Below are 21921 nucleotides of genomic sequence, written 5' to 3'. Positions count from 1 at the left end.
ACAATGACAATTTACCTGTGTGGCAACCATATTATTACGCCAATATTGCTAAATAATTAGGCTATAATATATTGAAAAAATCACTTAAATCGGACAACAGGTTTAGGAAATACGAGACATCAAAAATTACCCATTTTTAAGGTGTCCCGATTGTTTTGACCAGGAGTGTATTTATTCGAAGTAATCTTTTCATCTTTGTATTATTTCATGTTTTTCTTTAATTATATTTTATTCTCTTGTTTATCTTTGATTTCTTTACTACTTTTTAGTAGGTATTTTCTCTGTCAAATTTCGTATGATGGTGTATTGTGTTTTCAGGTCGATTTTTTGCGCAGCTCTTTTTGACATTTCCAGATTATCATTTACGTAATTCCTTTTATCTTGTCTGGCTTGCTTTTCAACTGCTATATTGTTTTCTTTCTAGTGTTTTTCTTTCTTCGGTTGCTTCCATTTGTAACATTTTTTCTTTGATCTTTCTTCTATTAGTTCTAATGTGTCTCGGGTTATTCATTTTCTGTTTTCTCTTTTTTTTTTCTACCCAATCGTTTACTTTGCAGTTTTTGACATTGTGCCCTTAAGGTTCCTCCCTATTTCCTCCACCCTTTCCTCAATTTGGGGCACTGCTGTGTAATTTATTTTCAGTCTTCCCGTGCATTCGATTCTTGTTTATTCTTGGTCGTATGTCATAAATCTTAATTATTTTGCTAATTATTTTGTATGAATTCTCTCTATAAATATAGTTTTTTTATTTTAATTCCATCATAAAAGTCGCGAAAATATCTTAATCTGTATTCCAAAATATTCAAGTATTATTTTTATATGTTATTTTTAGAGTGTTTATTATGGTCGGTCGTCCAATGGAAAATATAACGTCAAAGTTTTTGAAATGAGTAAAACGTGTAAACAAGATTCGCATCGTGGGTCACATCGTGTCACATGTACCTGCAGTAATAATAGAAAGTAAATACGCGACATTGTTCTGCATGCAAGGTTTTTGGCATAGCAGGAATGTTTAAAAAAAGAATTCAAATATACACGGTAGTCCAAAAAAATTAGATGAAGTTTTTTATCTAAAGATTCGCATATTTTAAAAATGTAGCTTTTAATAGATTATATTTTTTACATTGGATTAAACATGCACCGTTAGGCTCCAGTCAGTGGCGACGCGTGACTTTTTCTAAAGTGTTACCAAAACCAGATGCAAAAAATCTTAATTAAAAAAATTAAGATACGGCTAAATGGATATACATATAGCTTCAATAATATCATTTTGTATATCACTTGAAACTCTCGAAAAAACAGTTGATGTTTCTAGATGTTGGCAAAATTTTTGATCTTTTTGGCAATTAATGTTAACAATTCCCTGTAATTGCCTCGAATGTCAGAGCCGTCGCCTTCAAAATGACCACGAAACGCTAATTCTTGTTCGGCCAAAAAACATACGGTACATATCTATTATAAGTGAGCAAAGGATATACGAGTACCTATCTATTTTTTTTAACAAACTCATTATGTTTAGCAGTATTTGCTTTAAATGCTTGGTTAAGAGAACTTTTGATTTTTGTTTTGCCAAACTGAATTAAATTGGGTATACATCTTACATGTAGGTAACGGAGAAATTTCATGTCTCTTTTTTAAAACTCTAAAACTATTTAAATCGTGAACCTGGTCCACCCATTTTTCTGTAAAAACCAGAAGACATGGCCAACAATACAGTCTATTTTTCTTGCAACCACATAACCAAGGATTTTCACTGTACCAACTAAATTTAAAATATCGAGCTAATTTTTTAAATTCCTTTTTTAAATTGTTTAAAATAGGTCTTTCATTTTCAATAATCTCATTTTATTTTTCAATCAGAATTACTTTTCAAGTAGTTGATCGATTACGCAGCGACACTCATCCATGGTGAACTGCACGCACACTTTTTATTATAGGTACTGTTAGCAAATTTAAATCTGGTAACAGCCCTACTGATATACACAGCGCGCTTACGCCCATCGCTCCTTCAAAATTTTCACACTAGCCGGTCCCGAGCCGCCCGAGCGACAGCGAGATAACCATTCATTGTCACCACAAATGAGTCTGGTAACAGAATATAATAAAGTGCAACTGAGTCACATAAACTCGCCAATATTTTCGTGTGTCTGGCTATTTACTGAATTAGGTACTATTAACACATAATATAATAATATATTTCTATTGGTTAAGCGCTACAATAGGTGGTAAAAAGAGAAAAGGAAAACCTAGGACCAGATGGAGCCATGAAGTTAATGATGACCTGAGGTATCTCAATGCAACCAATTGGAAAGAAAAAGCGAAGAACAAGCAAGAATGGAGGAAGATTGTAAACCAAGCCAAGAGCCTGCTGGGCTCGAAGTGCTAATGTATATATATCGTCGGCTTACTGCCAAAACCAACCAACTCCATTTTAAAAGTTTTGGGAAATCTACCTTTTAAACTTTAATTTGAAATTGAAAATCGACTGAATTTAAAAAAATTATTTAATAACTGAAAAATATTTTTGTTATATTTTCAGTTATTAAATCATTATTTAAATTCAGACGATTGTTCATTTCAAATTAAAGTTTAAAGGTAGGTTTCTCAAAAATTTTAAAAATGGAGTTGGTTGGTTTTGGCAGTAAGCCGACGATATATATATATATATATTTATATATATATATATATATATATATATATATATATATATATATATATATATATACAGCGTGTCTACTTAAGTTGGAAACATATGGGAAACTTTTTTATTATTAATTTTACGAAAAAAAGTTATTCTTTATAAAAAGTTCTGCATGCCCCAAAACCTAAGATTCAATAATCAGATATCAAATTTTCTCAATATTATACGAGGTATGTCAAAAAATATGAATTTCGGTCAAGGGTAAAGTACCTTTATTTCTCTCAATATCGAAAATTCTTATGATAAAAAGTTGTTTGGAATTAAAAACTAAGCTCAAATATGCAATTACATGCTTCTAATTGAAAAAAAAATTTTTTCTCAAATTTATGGATACCCAATATTGTTTTTAATTATTACAAATATGATAACTCGTTTATTATTCATTTTACGAAAACAGGTTATTCTTCATAAAAAGCTTTGCATGGTCTAAAGCCTAAAACACAACCATGATATATCAACTTTTAATAATTTTATACGAGGTGTGTCAAAAAATATGAAATTTGCTCAAGATTATAGTACCTTTATATTTCACAATATTTCAATTAGAAGGATGTAATTGCATATTGAAACATAGTTTTTAATTCTAAACAACTTTTTTAATAACCGTTTTTAATATTGTGAAAAATAAAGGTACTTTACTCTTGAGTGAAATTCATATTTGTTGACATACCTCGTATAAAATTAATAAAATGTGATATCTGATGGTTGCATCTTCGGTCTTAGGACATACAGAGCTTTTTATAAAGAATACCTTTTTCCGTAAAAGTAATAATAAAAGAGTTATCGTATGTGTAATAAATAAAAACGAAGTTAGTATGAATAAATTTGAAAAAAATTTGGAAAATATCTTTTTCCAATTAGAAGCATATAATTGCATATTTGATCTTAGTTTTTATTTCCAAACAACTTTTCATAATAAGAATTTTCGATATTGAGAGAAATAAAGGTACTTTACTCTTGAACGAAGTTCATATTTTTTGACATACCTCGTATAATATTGACAAAACTTGATATCTGATGATTGAATCTTAGGTTTTAGAGCATGCAGAACTTTTTATAAAGAATAACTTTTTTTCGTAAAATGAATAACAAAAAAGTTTCCCATATGTTTCCAACTTAAGTAGACACGCTGTATATATATTTTACATACCAAATAAATGGTGTAAGATCACATCGTTAAATCCTCCGTATATCAATGGGTACCAATAGAATAGACTAGTTTCGCGATGCCTCGCTCGTCAGTATTCGGCTAGGTACGAATTGATACACCGACGGTTCAATGATGTGTCTTAATTGTCTTAATATTTCGCACCTCAGGTGCCGAGCTACAAAAGTGCCATCTACTCTGATGACCAAGAAGTAGAAACACGACTCGAAAAGAGAAGTTTTCCACAATCTTTTGAGCTGTATTAAAAGTTGCCTGCATGCAGGGCTTCGGCAAAAGCTTTGCCAGTGCTAGATTTTACATACCAAATAAATGGTGTAAGATCACATCGTTAAATCCTCCGTATATCAATGGGTACCAATTGGCTGTGAGTTTCGACGGTAGCGCTATCTCGCGGTTTGAAACTTATACTTTTCTGATAAAATTTATGTATGTGAAATATACAAAACGAGAAAAATAGATACTTATCTAGAAAGACACAAATTATGAACTGAAATATTATTGTAACCTGATTACTAAACGAATACACAGAATTAATAGTAAAATTAATTATGTTTTTTTATTTTATTCATTATAATTTTAATATTTAATATATAAGTTCGTGAGACTGGATGACTGCTTACGCAAGAGACCATTGAGAAAAAGAATAAGTTTATATGACCTCTGTTTATTTTTGTGTGCTTACTGCTTGCTTATTAAAATTTGTAATTTGTATGAATTGTAATTTGTTTGAATTCTATCAAAATGGATATTAAACATTATACTGGATTCAGTCTTATTTCCCATGATATCCAATTTCAATCAGCAACACCAAAAAAGGAAAGGATTTAGTTGATACAGGACATGTACGCAATGTTTCCGAATATAATAACTGCATCCAGTACTGTTATATTCAATATTTTTACATGAATCAATACAACAGCTGCAATATCTTGTTTTCTTTTTTGAAAAATCCATATTACCCGCCATTTCAGTTTGTGAAGTTTATCAAATGCACAAAACAAAACTGCCAACTGTGCCAACTGCCACTAACACAGCGTTGCCACATTTTATTTAGAAAATCTTAGCTTACTAAAATCTACTTATCAAAAACTAAAATATACTTTATAAACTTTATTAATATATTTGTATATAATTTATGACTTTTTATAATAAAAATAACAGCTGACTAACTAGAAATTTTTTTTATTTAGCTAATGCCTCGACAACTAATGGGCATTGGCATGGTGATGGTACAGTGGATTTTACCAATTAGGTAGCTAGTGTTAAGTCGACTTTACATTACATGATTTATCATGTGATTTGTCATATGATTTAGTCATGGAGTAAAATTTACATGTTTACACTGTGTGATTTGTCATATGATTTTGCCATAAGCATTGTGTTTTATCATAAGCATTGTCATGCGGCTGGTCATGGGCAAAATCATATGATAAATCACGTGATAAATCATGTAGTGTAAAGTCGACTTTATGTGTAGTGTGTGTGTTGAGTAAGTGTCTTGTTACTTTGCAAAGTCGATGTCATTGTCTTTGCAGAGACGCTAATTGTATCCGAACGTCTGCGGTCCCTCCGGTGGGTACCGATCCCACAAGGATAGAAACTATTTTCCTTTATTAATTTATAATAAACGAAAAATTCTCTACCCTGGTGAGATTCAAACTCACGACCATTCGGACCTTTCGATCCAAAGGTAGGCGCTCTTACCACTGAGCCACAGAGGGAGTTTAACTAGAAATTAATATGACTGTAAACAAAAACCAAACTTTTTTATATTTTAACTGGGGAACAAAATGACCAACTATAATTAATTTTTATCAGTTTCATATTTAATATTTGTATATAATATTTTGTCATCCACTGATTTTAACATCTGCATATCTGGATCACATTCTTCAAACAATTATTTCGCATTTTACATTAGAAACACGCAAACACAACATTTGTTGTTTTGCAAAGTTACATATATTATAATTATTTTAGTTTTCCATCGTTAGCTTCTAACAGGCTCACCGACCACCGAATACCAGAACTCTTCAATAACACCTGAAATAGGTACTGATTGCACTGCTACTTGAAATCTGCAAGTTTGTTACACCAGAATCCAGTTTCATTTCTGTTTAATATTCATCATCTACGTCCTGGGGCTAGATTCCGTGCACTGTAGATATCTACACTTCGCTTTCTATCGATGTCAATTGTCGTGAAAATATTTGAATTTTTAGCTTTAATTGAATTATTTTCTAGTTTTGCTAGTTGATGCTGAAGTGACACTTGTAAAACAAGAAAATATTTGAATTAAAACTAAAAATTCAAATATATTGACATTGATAGAAAGCGGTCGGCGGTGTTAGAGATTGTACACAGAATCCCACCCCTGAATCTTATTTTCGGTAATGACATTGGGAAATTGTAACAAAATGTCTAAAAATTAATTTAGAAATGGGGTAAATACTATTAAAAAGCAAATTTTATTTTAGTCATAAGAAAATGTTGAAATATACCAAAAATCTACTAAAAAATATTGCCTACTAGAATTTTTTAAAAATATCAAAAATCTACCAAAAAAGTAGAAATCTACTAAATGTGGCAACGCTGCACTAACAGCTGTGGCGAAAACCGTCAAATCCCCTCTCCTCTACCCATGGCGCGCCATTTAAATTTATCAGATAAATGCACAAAACTGCCACTAACAGCGCTGGCGAAAGCTGTCAAATCCCCTCTACCCATCGGCTCATGGCCAATAGAATAGACTAGTTTCGCGATGCCTCGCTCGTCAGTATTCGGCTAGGTACGAATTGATACACCGACGGTTCAATGATGTGTCTTAATATTTCGCACCTCAGGTGCCGAGCTACAAAAGTGCCATCTACTCTGATGACCAAGAAGTAGAAACACGACTCGAAAAGAAAAGAGGAGAAACTAGTCTATTCTATTGGTACCCATTGATATACGGAGGATTTAACGATGTGATCTTACACCATTTATTTGGTATGTAAAATCTAGCACTGGCAAAGCTTTTGCCGAAGCCCTGCATGCAGGCAACTTTTAATACAGCTCAAAAGATTGTGGAAAACTTCTCTTTTCGAGTCGTGTTTCTACTTCTTGGTCATCAGAGTAGATGGCACTTTTGTAGCTCGGCACCTGAGGTGCGAAATATTAAGACACATCATTGAACCGTCGGTGTATCAATTCGTACCTAGCCGAATACTGACGAGCGAGGCATCGCGAAACTAGTCTATTCTATTGGTACCCATTGATATACGGAGGATTTAACGATGTGATCTTACACCATTTATTTGGTATGTAAAATCTAGCACTGGCAAAGCTTTTGCCGAAGCCCTGCATATAAAATAAAATAATAAATGGAATTATTCATCGTCATAAAATACATATTTATTTGCAAGATTTTTAACTGTTACCAATGGTAACAGTGGTTACATGGACGCTTCGCCAGTGGCTCCAGTTTATCTGTAAAAAAATCATCGCCGCGTGCCACTGTACTATATGGTGCGTCTCTGTCGCACTACTAGATAAGTATTTTGTAACGATCGCATTAAAAAAAGAAAGAAAATAATAATACGTTTATTATATTGTGATGATTGGCGTATTTAATTAGCACGTTGGCAATAATTAATTTAACAAATAAATAAGTTTTATAATATAAGTTTTTAATTAAAAAAACTATGGTAATAATAAATTACAAAATTTAAATAAATGTCAAGTATTTTTTAGGAATTTTTCTTATGCATATTTGTATAAGTGCGACAGAGACGCACCATATTGGGACCGTGCAAGTTCGGCAAAGCGACCTCTATTTCTACGCTCTGTACTTTTATTCGCACTTTTAATTATATTGGCCAATTATATTAGTCCTGGTTGCTGGATAATTGTCAAGGCCATAGTCCAAAAAAAAAGAATAAGAAGAAAAAATAAGATGCAGGTTATGTTATGCAAACGTAAACAATTGTATGTAGTAAATAAAATTAGTTATTAAAATGCAGTACAATTGGACAAGCGAGACCTGGCGCGTGACCTTGCCGTATTGTGCATTTATCGCTGTGTATTTTCAGGCAAGGTCAGCCGCCAGGTCTCATTTGTCGAATTGTACTGCAAGCAAAATACAATTAGTTAAATTTACCTTTATATAATAATTGCATATCATATCAATATTGTGGAGCAATATATAATTTTTCTGCTTCAATGACAGAAGGTATGAAATATACGTCAATTTGACAATTTCAATTGACAATATGAATTATTTAAGATAGTTGCAATATTTCTACGCGACTCGCGCACGGTCGTTTCTCGTTTCCCTTCCAAGTACTTGCACACCGCGAATAGTGCGGAGCGCTGCGGCGGTTTACAAATCGAGTGGACGCTCATAATTAACAATTAAAAACAACGGTCTAAATTGTAATAAGCCTCGATTACTTTTCAGAATTTTAAAACATTAAGTTCAATTTAGGCACTTGGCATCTTAAAAATAATAATTTACATATAAGTTTACAAGCCTTAAAAATGCGTATTTTTATATTTTTCGGATTTTAAATCGTTTATAACTCAAACATCATTAATTTTACGAGTTCATACAAAATGTTTGTAAATATTTATGTAAATAGAATTGAAGGAATAAATTACACTCCTGGCCAAAAAAATCGGGACACCTTAAAAATGGGTTATTTTTGATGTCTCGAATCTCCTAAACCTGTTGTCCGATTTTAGTGAGTTTTTTAATATGTGATAGCCTTATTCTCTTAAGAATATGGATGTAGTAATAGTGTTGCTGAACAGGTAAATGTCATTATATACCGGGTGTAACAATAATACTGTGTTTTCCTGAAAGTTCGTAACATCCTGTGGCATATTCTAGCATTTAAAAAATCTTGAAATTCAAACTCAATTGTAGCATTAGCCTGTCTTACCATTCTGCTTTTTGACTCATTCACTTATGTTGGATAATGAAAAAGTTAGGTACTTTGACAACTAGGCATGTTCTTCATCAATACAGGTAGTTTTTAAATAAGTACGAGAAACTTTAAGATGTAATTCTGCATAAAAAAATAATGACCGTTTGATTTATAAACATATGTCTGCAAATGCTTCGTTTCCGAGATACAGGATGTTGAATTTTTTCTTACACACTGACGATTTATTTATTGCTCTTAAACCGGTTGAGATATGCAAATGAAATTTGGTGGGTTTTAAGAGGCAGTTATTGTGCATTTTTTGACATATAATTATGTATTTTATATTCACCATTTACGTGCATACGGGTCATATTACCTGTATGTACGTCAATGGTGAATATAAAATTTGTAGTTGTATGTCAAAAAATGTAAAATAACTACCTCTTAAAACCTACCAAATTTTATTTGCATATCTCAAGCAGTTTTAGAGCAATAAATAAATCGTCAGTTTATAAGAAAAAAATCAACATCCCGTATCTCGAAAACGAAGCATTTGTGGACATATGTTTATAAAGCAAACTGTCATTATTTTTCATGCAGAATTAACCCTTAAAGTTTGTCGCACTTATTTAGAAACACCCTGTATTGATGAAGAAGATGGCTAGTTGTCAAAGTACCTAACTTTTTCATTATCCAACATAAGTGAATCAGTCAAAAAGCAGAATGTCAAGAAAGGCTAAGGCTACAATTAAGTTTTAATTTCATTATTTTTTAAATGCTTGAATATTCCACAGTCTGTTACGAATTTTTAGGAAAAACACAGTATTATTGTTTCACCCGGTATACAATAACATTTACCTGTTCAGCAACACTATTACTACATCGATATTCTTAGAGAATAAGGCTATAACATATTAAAAAAATTTAAAGCACTCATGAGAGTGCCGACAGAAGTGAAAACTTCTTATAGTCTATAAATTACGAGCTCAATGCTTTTTCCCCATCCAAAAAGAAGTGCTATACCCTATACCTATATTATGTACGCGTTTCGTACGTTCTGTGCTACTTATGTATACATACACATGATACTATAAATAATAAGATAATATTTTTATATTGCGCATCCTGAAGGGAGAGAAAGTCGTGACGCAACTGGAGACCGGCACGTTCGTAATGGTTCGTAACGTCAGATTAGTTTGAATCGTTCGCGGTTGTAAGATAAGTGTATTTTATATTTTATCTTTGTAAAAGTGAGATGTCTGTTATAAACAAATAACACAAAAAAGTCGTTTAATATTATTTTGCTAATTGAATAATTTCATGACGGAATTCACACAAATCCCATTTAACTGTAACAAGAATTCAAATTCAAAATGGTCTCCAGTTACGTCATCATGCGCGAACTTGGACGTATTTGGGCTACGGGAAGATACTATCTGGTTATTTTTAGTATCATGTACAATGTACATACACATAATATATATACGTACGAAATTTAGTTCGACAAAGTGATGACGGTCGCAAACTCAATATTTTTCCCCATCTAAAAAGTGTACAACGTCCCTAAAGAAGTTTTCACTTCAAAAATTTATTTCGCCGAAGCGATGACGGTCGCTAATTCAATACTTGCTCCCCATCCACAGAGTGCACAACCTTCCTCAAGAAATTTTCATTTCAAAAATTTATTTTGCCGAAGCGATGACGGTCGCCAATTCAACATTTTTTCCCCATCTAAAAAGTGTATAACGTCCCTAAAAAAGTTTCGCTTCAAAAATTTATTTCGTCGAAGCAATGACGGTCGCTAATTTAATATTTTTACCCATCTAAAAAGGGCACAACGTTCCTAAAGAAATTTTCACTTCAAAAATTTATTTCGTTGAAGCAATGACGGTCGCTAATTTAATACTTTTTCCAAATCGAAAAAGTGCAAAACGTCTCTAAAAAGTTTTCACTTCAAAAATTATTTCGTCGAAGCAATGACGGTCGCTAATTCAATACTTTTTCCCCATCTATAAAGGGCAAAAAGTCCCTAAAGAAGTTTTCAGTTCAAAAATTTATTTCGTCGAAGCAATGACGGTAGTGATGACGGTCGCTAATTCAATACTTTTTCGCCATTTAAATAGGGCACAACGATTCTACAGAAGTTTTTACTTCAAAAATTTATTTCGCCGAAGCGATGACGGTCGCTAATTCAACACTTTTTCCCCATCTAAAAAGTGCACAAGGTCCCTAAAGAAGTTTTCACTTCAAAAATTTATTTCGTCGAAGAAATTATGGTCGCTAACTTAATAGTTTTTCCCCATCTAAAAAGTGCACAACGTCCCTAAAGAAGTTTTCATTTCAATAATATTACTATTATTATACGTACATTATAATAATTTATGTACAAAATTTATTTCGTGGAATCAATGACGGTCGCGAAATCAATTCTTTTTCCCCATTTGAAAATAGATTTTACATTTATTTTAAATGTAAATACTCCTACACAATTTATATATACATACACATAATAAATATACGTACAAAATTTATTTCGCCGAAGAGATGACGGTCGCGATGACAGACGGGATGACGGTCGCGAAATAAATCCTTTTTCCCCATCCAAAAATAGGTTTTACATTTATTTTAAATTTAAATACTTCTATACAATTTATGTATACATACACATAATATAGATACATACAAAATTTATTTCGCCGAAGAGATGACGGTCGCGATGACGGTCACGAAATAAATTCTTTTTCCCCATCCTAAAATAGGTTTTACATTTATTTTAAATTTAAATACTATATATGTACAAAATTTATTTCGCCGAAGCGATGACGGTCGCGATGATGGTCGCGAAATCAATCCTTTTTCCCCATCCTAAAATAGGTTTTATATTTATTTTAAATTTAAATACCTCTACTCAATTTATATATACATACACATAATATTTAGCATAAACGATGACGGTCGCGATGAGGGTCGCTATGACGGTCGCGAATTTAATGCTTTTTCCCCTATCCAAAAATCGCACAACGTCCCTAAAGAAGTTTTCACTTCAAAAATCACTAAAATCGGACAACAGGTTTAGGAGATTCGAGAAATCAAAAATGAGCCAATTTTAAGGTGTCCCGATTTTTTTGGCCAGGAGTGTATTTGAAAATGTTCAATTTGATGCAACTACTGACTGACATCCATTTTTGGTTTGTTTAGTATTTATATAATGTGTGAATAAAAAAATATAAAAATTTTAAAAATATGCATATATTTTTAAAAATTGCGCACATATGCGCATATTTTGGAAAATTTTAGTGCATATAAAATGTCCGATCTCTAGTTTCTGTTTACACAAATACGGATTAAAGTATAACGTAAATATTATTATATAAGGTCAGATTTATTTTATGTTTATCAAAATTTTTTAAGTAATATTGAATATTTAATCATAATAATAAATGTAGAGATATCAACCAAAATAAACAAAATGGGAAATTTGATAAGCTACTACGACTTATGACGACTCTTATGTAAGACTATTAAGAAAAGGTTATCTTTTTTAAATCTGTTAACAAATACGGTACGAAATTCTGTGTATCTAAAAATAAATTAGCAAAGATCAATAACCGCACATTTCACCTTATTGTATCTGCTATTTTTATGTATAACGGTTTTTATCTAAAATTGTAATCGTTTCGGTAGCATACCTACCCAGTTAAAGGTTTTGCACGTGGATTGCATTTAAAAGTTTGTTTTTGTTTTGTTACTTTATTGCGTGGTTACAAACTCAATTAAAAGTGCAGTATATTACACTGCTCTTTAATTGAAGTGGATATTTTTATTCTTCGTAATTTTGTCTTTAAAAATATTTCGATTTCATTGTAATGGATACGATCGTGAGTCTAAACAAAAATTGATAGAAAATGTGTTCCGTCCTCCACATATTTTTTCTTTTAATTTTTACTAAGTAATGAATCATTCTTATTAATTTTATATTTAGTTTAATTCGTGTGTGTATGTCTTAATTACGTTACCAATACGGTCCTGTAGGCACTACCCCAAGCTCAAAGGCACTTGTGGCACTTTGCTTCAAAGGCTTCCTTGTATAACCAGCAAGGTTAGACAAGGAAGCCTTTTGTTATTATTTTCTTACTTCGAAATCAAAATTAATGTAAACAAAAAATAGCAAAAGAAGGAAAAAATAGAATCTACCGAAATATGATGATTTCTACCGAAAAATCTACCGAAATTAGACGATTTCTACCGAAAAATCTACCGAAAAATCTACCGAAATTTTACGAATTCTACCGCAAATCTAGGAGAAATTCTGCTGAAATTTTGTCCAAGACCTGTGGCAACACTGCACACGCGCATCTTTTAGTCACATATAAGGTATTATAAGTGAAACAACACAGTTTTATAAGAAGTTTTACACCCATTCAAAGTGCCAGCAAACCAAGCCTATACAGCCTAGTCGACTAGAGAGAAGCAGACGAGCTATTCAACATCGGGGGACTTGCCTTGGTGAGAGGAAACTTCCAATAAAACACCAACCAAAAGACAGAAAAAAGATAAACACAAACTACATAAACGACATAAATAATAACTTATTATGCGTTAAGTTTCCTTCATTTTCCTAACAAGTGGGTTTTAATTGAATCGGTCATTATGAAAAGGGGTCATTTCCACATTTTTGACATTTCAACTTTTTGTCGAATTTCTATTTAAATCACATAGATACGTCTATTCCATATTCCATATGAAAACGGGTCAACTTTCAACATTTTTACCGTAAGCACAGCATACCCCGGAAACCAGTTCAGTTTGAAAAGGGGTCATCTCCTAGCGATACCCATTCTATAACATGATCTGTTCATTTTGAAAACGGATCATCCCTTTTAAAAAAAATGCTGTTTCTAGGTCTTTTAAAATTTAAAAACATTTTTAAAATATTCATCAGCTTGTATTTAGCAGTTTAATGTGTGTAATAAACAATATTCACATTATAATGACTATTTTTTCTTTTAATACCTATTCATTTTGAAAACGGGTCATCTTTTTTTCAACAAATTTCGGTCTCTAGGTCTTTTAAAATTTAAACATTTTTAAAATATTCATCAGTTTGTATAGTCAATATTAAAACCAAAAAAATACATAAAAACAGTTATTTTCGTAATATTCTTAAAGATAAAATGTTTTTTTCCTCTACTGTAAAATTTAAAAAAGTGAAGATGACCCCTTTTCAAAATGTCTGATTTAGTTGTAAGTTTCATGAATTTTGGACCATCTTGGGAGGGAGGATTTTTCCTATTCCCCTCTAGATCCGCCACTGAATTAATTCAGGATGTAAATTAAGAGCGTAAGCGTAAAGTTGCGGGCCAATGCTTTTTAAATGCATTCATTTTTTCGACTACTGAGAAAACTAATAAGTATTTTTGAAAAATTTAAACGCAGAATGAAAGATTACCTTATTAGCGAGGGCCGAAAGTCCCTGAGAACTTCTATAATGTTTATTTTAATAAGTTACAGGGGTGAAAAAAAGAGAATTGAGTGATTTTATAATTTCCAAATATCCCATTAAAAAAACTTTTTGCTTATTCTAAGGGATTTTCGGCCCTTGGTAATAATGTAATCTCTCATTGAGCGTTTAAATTTTTCAAAAAAATTTATTAGTTTTCTCAGGATTCGAAAAAAAAAATGAATGCATTTAAAAAGCATTGGCCCGAAATTTTGCACCTACGCTCTTTACAATAAATATGACCATGCTTATTTTTTTTAAGACATGATTACATTTTTTTTTCACAAATTCACCAATTGAGGTGTAATCTTTTGTAAACTTAGGTACACTTGATCGTTTTAACATATTTCATATTTCCTTTTTGTGTTACAGCTGTGCCTTTAAGTCCTCTCCACCCGAAGAACGTCCTTCTCTACTACGCTAACGATTCCAACTCTAAACTGTTAATATCAGCTCCAGAATACTCTGAACTCATGCAAAAAGTCGTCTCAATCAACACGAACAGTAAGCTCCACGTATTGGACGAGAAAATGAAACTGAACTGTGCCCAGAAAACAAATTATACACAGAGCGATCTGGAGGGAGGATTGCCCACTCAGTTCTATGATTCAAGCAATGCGTTGATTTTATACACGAGTGGAACAACTGGATCTCCGAAAGGTAAGAAAATACTTTCATCATCGTCATCATCAACTCGTACTTGTCCACTGCTGGACATAGGTCTCCCTCATAGGTCATAACACGCTTCAGATCGTCGGCCCATCTGGTCCGTAGTGCTTCTTCTCGTGGCCTTCACTCGACAATACGTTTTGTCCATCGGTTGTTTGACAATCTGGCGATATGTCCTGCCCAGTAAGGATCTGTGAAAACACGTCTATTTTTGGATGTGAAAGGTGGCATTCGGATTTTTGCAGATAAAGTTAGGTGACACCTTCAGTAATAATAATTGACTTATGCTCCTTCTCAAATATACCCGGAACATTAATAAAAAAATTAAAATATTTAAAAATTTCGAAAAACGTCGATTTTTTTCTGCTTTCTTTGCTTATAACTTTAAAACGATTCGTTTTGGAACAAAGTCGTACAGAAATAAAATAAAGATAATTGAGTTTTGTATGATATACGACTGGTCAAAAATGTCTTAACGTATTACCTTTTCTGCAATATAGCAATAAATACAAAATAAGGGGGCAAAATACGCCTGTTGTTATTCAATGTTTTTAACCACTTTGGTGGTACTTAGAACCTTAGTAATTCGCTTAGGAAATTATTTGTAACATACTTAAACCGTGTACCAAATTTCATTAAAATCGACCTAATAGATTTTGCATAATAAATTTGCAATCTAAAAGTTTTTAAAAAAGTTCCAATTTTTTAAAATCTTTCTGAACAAAAAGTGAACCAAAAATGAATAACCATTCTTAATTTCGTTGCAAAACGAAAACACAGCCGAATCATATTCTAGTTCAATCAGAGAGTGCTGCAAGCACCCCTACCGGTTTCGAAACTTATTAGTCTCTCATCAGGAGGCACATATGCTGCTCTCCCCTGCTTTTTTGGTTTACATTTACTCTGTGTGGAGTATGAAGGGAACCATTCTTGTTGGAACTTTACCGCGCTGAGCAGATGGGACGTGAATTGTAAATTGTAGAATTCCCTCATCTTCCTTAGTCTCAGTATCCGTATGGCTTGCAAATTGTAGAAGCCTCGGAGGTGTAACCAGAGAAGGTTCCCATTGTTTTCATTCTGGTGGGATGTAGAATAGCATTATGTTGTTTTATATGCCATTAGAGTGAAAACTTAGTCTTCAAAAAGTGAACCATTTAGAAGTTGTCTAATTTTTTTACATATCGCCGCTTCGCAAGAACGTAGGCTTAAGGCAAAAAATACTATTTTAGAGGAGAGGCATTTTAAAATTGTATGGATATGATTATGAGCATAACTCCTAATAAGTTGTTACTTTAAAGAAATTACCTATACAATTTTGTCGTGACCCGTCAAAATAGCCCGGTCAAAACAGCCCCGTCAAAAAAGCCCCGTCAAAATAGCCCCAACACAAAATAGCCTCGACAAAATAGCCCGCAAACAAAATAGCCCCGACAAAATAGATCGCACACAAAATAGCCCCGGTCAAAACAGCCCCGGCTAAAATAGCACCGGCTAAAACAGCCTCTTATAAACAATTATTACATAATTATTTATACAAGGTGTCCAAAAACTTTTTTTAATTCAAATTATTTGACAAAAAGGAAGAATGTATTTAATTTATTTAATTTAAAATGCATTTTACTGTTGCCCGAAAACAGAAAAAAATGTTTATATCATAAATTAACATTGATTTTCGCTTAATTTAAATGTTCAAACTTCCAAGAGGCAGGAAAGACAGGACTCGAGTTCTGTGAAAAGACAATTTATATTTAATGTGGTTAAGATAAACATCTGAATAGAGGATAATTACCATTTCCAAGCTTTTTTTTCGGGGCTATTTTGTCGGGGCTATTTTGTCGGGGCTATTTTGTCGGCGGGCTATTATTCCGCGGCTATTTTGTCTGCAGGCTATTTTGTCGGAGCTATTTTGTGTGCGGGATATTATGTCGGGGCTATTTTGTCGGGGCTTTTTTGACGGGGCTATTTTGACGGGGTACCCAATTTGTTATAGAAATATACCTAAATACAAACTGTGATAACTTGATAAATTTATAAAGTGTTTTTGTTAACCCCTATTAGATTATTATTTTTTCCTCAGAAACATTTACTTCAACTCTGTTAAAACGCTAACCTAACTACAAAAACGGTCCTTATTTTAGAGAGAATTTTCACAAAAACTAATCGTAAGTATAAGATCGGTCGTCCTTGACGAGAAGTAAACACAAAAATTGCTTCACATTCTGCGCTATTCTGCGGCGTAACTAGCTTGGGTCTGTGTTCATACGAAAATGTTAAGTATTTAACTAATATTTCGCGCTAAACAAATATAGACACTTGGTGTCTTCTCTTAGCGACTATTATTATTAACGTCATAGGTCTTTATTCACGCGATAGATACTTTTATTTTTAGTAGATCTGCATTCATAAGTCAATTTCGTCAAATTTTGACTTACACCTACGTTCTTGCGAAGCGGCGATATAAAGATGTGCTCTACCTATCTAATACACTTTACAGAATTAAAATCGGATTATTTAAGGGGCCTCAGCAATGTTTTAAACTTATAACAATTTTTTGGCTTATAAACAAATAGCTTTCTTTAATAATAAAAAAATTAATTTTTAGCAATGCAAATAATTAAAACCGGTATAAGTTGACTTAGGGCCGGTACTTTATGTCCCGGTTAAACCTCGGTTAGCTAACCGGGGTTTAATCGGGACAGAAAAGTACCTCATAGGGCCTCTTGCGTTGTAATAAAAGCAATTATAATTATTATTATAATTATTTATGAATATAATAATAAGTATAATTGCGTTTATGTCTATGTTATGCATATATTTCTGTCCCGATTAAACCCCGGTTAACTAACCGGCTGTTAACGGAGACATAAAGTACCGGGCCTTAAACTTTCAAATGCTGTCAGCAGAATTGCTATTTTATTTTTTAATTAAAAGTTATTCGCGTTCAAAAATTGAAATTTTTCGAATTTTTGAAAGTTCCACTGCGTTTATCTCGAAAACTATGCATCCTATGAAAAAACTTGTAAGAACATTTTTTGCTTAGAATTACCCGAGAAATACAAAAAAATGTTTTATTTTGCGAAAAATCGATGTTATGTAATTCCTCAAGTTCTTTGTTTATAACATTCTTATCGACATCCGGATCAACTGTTGCCCAAAAAAATCGTGTTCTACGGGTCAAAAAATACATAAAAATCTTGGGTAAGTCCATCTAAATAAAGGAGCCCGTAGCACCCCTCCTGGCCACAGGACTAATTTGTTTATAAGCCAAAAAATTGTTTATAACTTTAAAACATTGCTGAGGCTGCTTAAACAATCCGATTTCAATTCTGTAAAGTGCATTAGATAGGTGGAGTGCGTCTTTATATGTAAAAAAATTGACAAATCTTTGTATGTTCTAGTTTTTGTTGTGCAAGATTTTAAAAAATTTTAATTTTTTAAAAAAAGTTTAGATTGCAAAATTATTATTCAAAATCTAGTAAGTCAATTTTAATGAAATTTGGTGTACGGTTTTAGAACATTACAAACATTTTCTAAACGAATTAGGAAGGTTCCAAGTGTAACCTAAGTGATGGAAAATCATTGAATAAGGACAGGCTTGTTTTGCCCCCTTATTTTATATTTATTGCTATTTTGAAGCAAGGGTGATAATTTAAGACATTTTTAACCAATCGCATCTGATAGAAAATTTAATTATCTTTGTTTTATTCCTATACGACTTTGTTCCAAAATGACTCGTTTTAAAGTTATAAGCAAAAAAGTAGAAAAAAAAACGAAATTTTTTGAAATTGTTAAATATTTTATTTTTTTTATTAATGTTCCGGGCATATTTGAGGAGCATAAATCAATTATTATTAACGAAGTTATCACCTAACTTTATCCGCAAAAATCTGAATGCCACCTCTCACATCCACCTAAAAACAGATCCTTACTGGTCTATTTAGCGACTCGATTCTTTCGACAGCGTCTGTTGTTTTTGTTCTACGGCGTATTTCTTCGTTTGGGATTCGGTCTCTCAGGGAGACACCCAACATCCGGTGCTCCATAGCCCTCTGAGTTACGCGAATCTTGTTCACTATCTTTTTTGTGAGTGTTAACGTTTCCGCTCCATAAGTGAGTACAGGCAACACACACTGGTCAAAGATTATCCTTTTCAGGAATATGGGTAAGTCCGATTTAAATACATAGTTCAGTTTGGTACCCCGTCAAAATAGCCCCGTCAAAAAAGCTCCGACAAAATAGCCCCGACATAATATCCCGCACACAAAATAGCTCCGACAAAATAGCCTGCAGACAAAATAGCCGCGAAATAATAGCCCGCCGACAAAATAGCCCCGACAAAATAGCCCCGACAAAAAAGCTCCCTTCAGAATTCATCATGAAATAATTCCTTAAAAATACATTTTTTCGGACATGGTAATTATCCTCTACTCTATTCAGATGTTTATCTTAACCACATTAAATAAAAATGGTCTTTTCAGAGAACTCGAGCCCTGTCTTCCCTGCCCCTTGGAAGTTTGAACATTTAAGTTAAGCGAAAATCAATGTTTATTTATGATATAAACATTTTTTTCTGTTTTCGGGCAACAGTAAAATACATTTTAAATTAAATATATTAAATACATTCTTCCTTTTTGTCAAATAATTTAAATTAAAAAAAAGTTTTTGAACACCTTGTATAAATAATTATGTAATTTTTTATAAGAGGCTGTTTTAGCCGAGGCTATTTTAGCCGGGGCTGTTTTGACCGGGGCTATTTTGTGTGCGATCTATTTTGTCGGGGCTATTTTGTTTGCGGGTTATTTTGTCGGGGCTATTTTGTGTTCGGGCTATTTTGACGGGGCTTTTTTGACGGGGCTGTTTTGACCGGGCTATTTTGACCGGGCTATTTTGACGGGTCACGGTTCAGTTTACCAGAAGCTGTCCAACTAATCCTATGCGACACGGGTGCTCGCACGTCAGGTTATCTCTTCTCAACCGAATTTCATGTCCCAAGTACTTATAAGATGCAGTCTGCTCAATATCCATTCCACCAACAAAAATATTACGATTTAGCGCCAGATTAGTCATTATTTGCGTCTTGTTGATGTTATTCTTTAGTCCAACCTGTAAAGAAGCGTGATCTAATTTGTTCAACATTATTATTGCATCATCCATACGATCGGCTATAAGGACGATGTCATCTGCGAATCTCAAATGACTGAGCTTCTCTCCATTTATATTGATACCATATTCGTTCAGATCTGCCTTCTTAAAAGTGTGTTCTAAAAGGGTTGTGAACAGCTTTGGTGAGATGGTGTCTCCTTGCCGTACTCTTCGCTGTATACAGAATTTATTTGTATGTTGTTCAAATAGCCTTACGCTAGCCGTTGCCTTGTGGTAGACATATTTTATTATGTTAGTATACCGATGGTCTATTCGGCATTCTGTCAATGCTTTTAACATTTTCTGGTTTATGATTTTGGGCAGGGGCTGATCTTGCCTTTCGTTGATGCTCTCATACATTTCGCAATAAAACGATTTGGCAACCTTGAGGATTTCGGCTCTATCCATAGCCGTAGCGTTAAATATACTTTATATATTTACTACTTTATTGTATTTTCTTTTAGGTGTTGTCATTTCTCACAAGAACATTCAGTATCAAACAACGACCTTAATAGACGCTTGGAAATGGTCCCCAAACGACGTAATACTCCACACACTACCGCTCAATCACATCCACGGCATAGTCAACGCTCTTCTGTGCCCTCTGTACATTGGGGCCAAAGCCATCATGTTGAAGAAATTCAACGCCAACACCGTTTGGTCATACCTGCTGGGTATCAATGCAAAACCAGAAGACAGAAAGATATCTGTATATATGGCGGTACCGACGATCTATTACAAACTTATTGAAGAGTTCGAAAGGATATTTAAGGACGACCCGAAGATGGTAGAATATGTAAAGAATACGTTAAAGACGAAAATGAGACTGATGATAAGTGGATCGGCACCTATGCCGGCTTCGATGCACCAAAGATGGCAGGAGATATCTGGTCATCAATTATTACAAAGGTACTCATTACATTACATCACATTAGATGATACAGATTTCAATAATAGTATATTATTCAACAAGCATGTAATTATGGCTATTACTCACGATGATGAAGTTTGCGACACGAGCCGTAGGCGAGTGTCGTAATTCATCAGAGTGAGTAATAGACATTACATGCGAGTAGAATACCATACTTTTTCTACGGCCTTTTTTGTTTTAATTAGTAAAAAATATAATTATTAACTACTCGAGATTTAAATTATAATAAACTAAAAGGGAAGTTCCCTAGGTTGGCTGTATACCATATAGTTAAAAAACTCTAACATGAAGTAAAAAACCACTTCTATGTAATTGGTATATTTATTAAAATTTAAAAATTCCAATGGATTGAATAAAATGTGTCCACTTCAGAACGTTTTCGGACCTATCAGTCCATCATCAGTGAATCTACAATAAAATAAGTAATCCCACTATTAAAATTGAAAGATCGTTGAAATTTTGAAAGTTAAAAAATGTGGTTATGATTACCTACTTGAATACTTGCTAAATAGCTCCGGAACCAAACAATGGTTGAATTTATAATTCGATCTACATTATGTCAAGGTAATATTGAACAGGCTAAACGCCGATGTTAAAAGATATAACCTCCGGGAACATGGTGAAACCCTACCAGGAAACTTAAACAACCATCTTAGGCCAATTTTTATGTATTATGAAAAACATATCAAGAAATAGTCAATGCAAGTTCTATTCGTTTCCGAAAAATTATAAGCATAAATTTGTACCCACTATCAATGAATCTAATAAAGGGGAAATGACTATTATCGGTGGAGGTACATATTTCATAAAGTTATAATGTTATAAGGTACATTTACATTTAACTATATAATATAATATAATAATATAATTATATATGATATGTTATAAAATATTTAACACAAT

The 21921-nt window shown here is 32.9% G+C and overlaps 1 protein-coding gene across 1 annotated transcript in view; it reads left to right on the top strand.

Annotated features, from left to right (window-relative positions):
- The window catches only part of LOC126879413 (malonate--CoA ligase ACSF3, mitochondrial), a 37112-nt gene that overhangs the window by 7692 nt on the left and 7499 nt on the right, over positions 1-21921 (top strand). Inside the window, exons 2-3 of the mRNA XM_050642419.1 lie at positions 14649-14936; positions 20552-20996. Coding sequence (XP_050498376.1) covers positions 14649-14936; positions 20552-20996 — 733 coding nt within the window. The remainder of the gene's footprint in view (positions 1-14648; positions 14937-20551; positions 20997-21921) is intronic.

Source organism: Diabrotica virgifera, chromosome 2 (assembly GCF_917563875.1).
Source record: "Diabrotica virgifera virgifera chromosome 2, PGI_DIABVI_V3a".
Classification (NCBI taxonomy): Eukaryota; Metazoa; Arthropoda; class Insecta; order Coleoptera; family Chrysomelidae; genus Diabrotica; species Diabrotica virgifera.
Note: the sequence above shows the minus strand (reverse complement) of the source record. Positions and strands in the feature narration are given on the sequence as shown.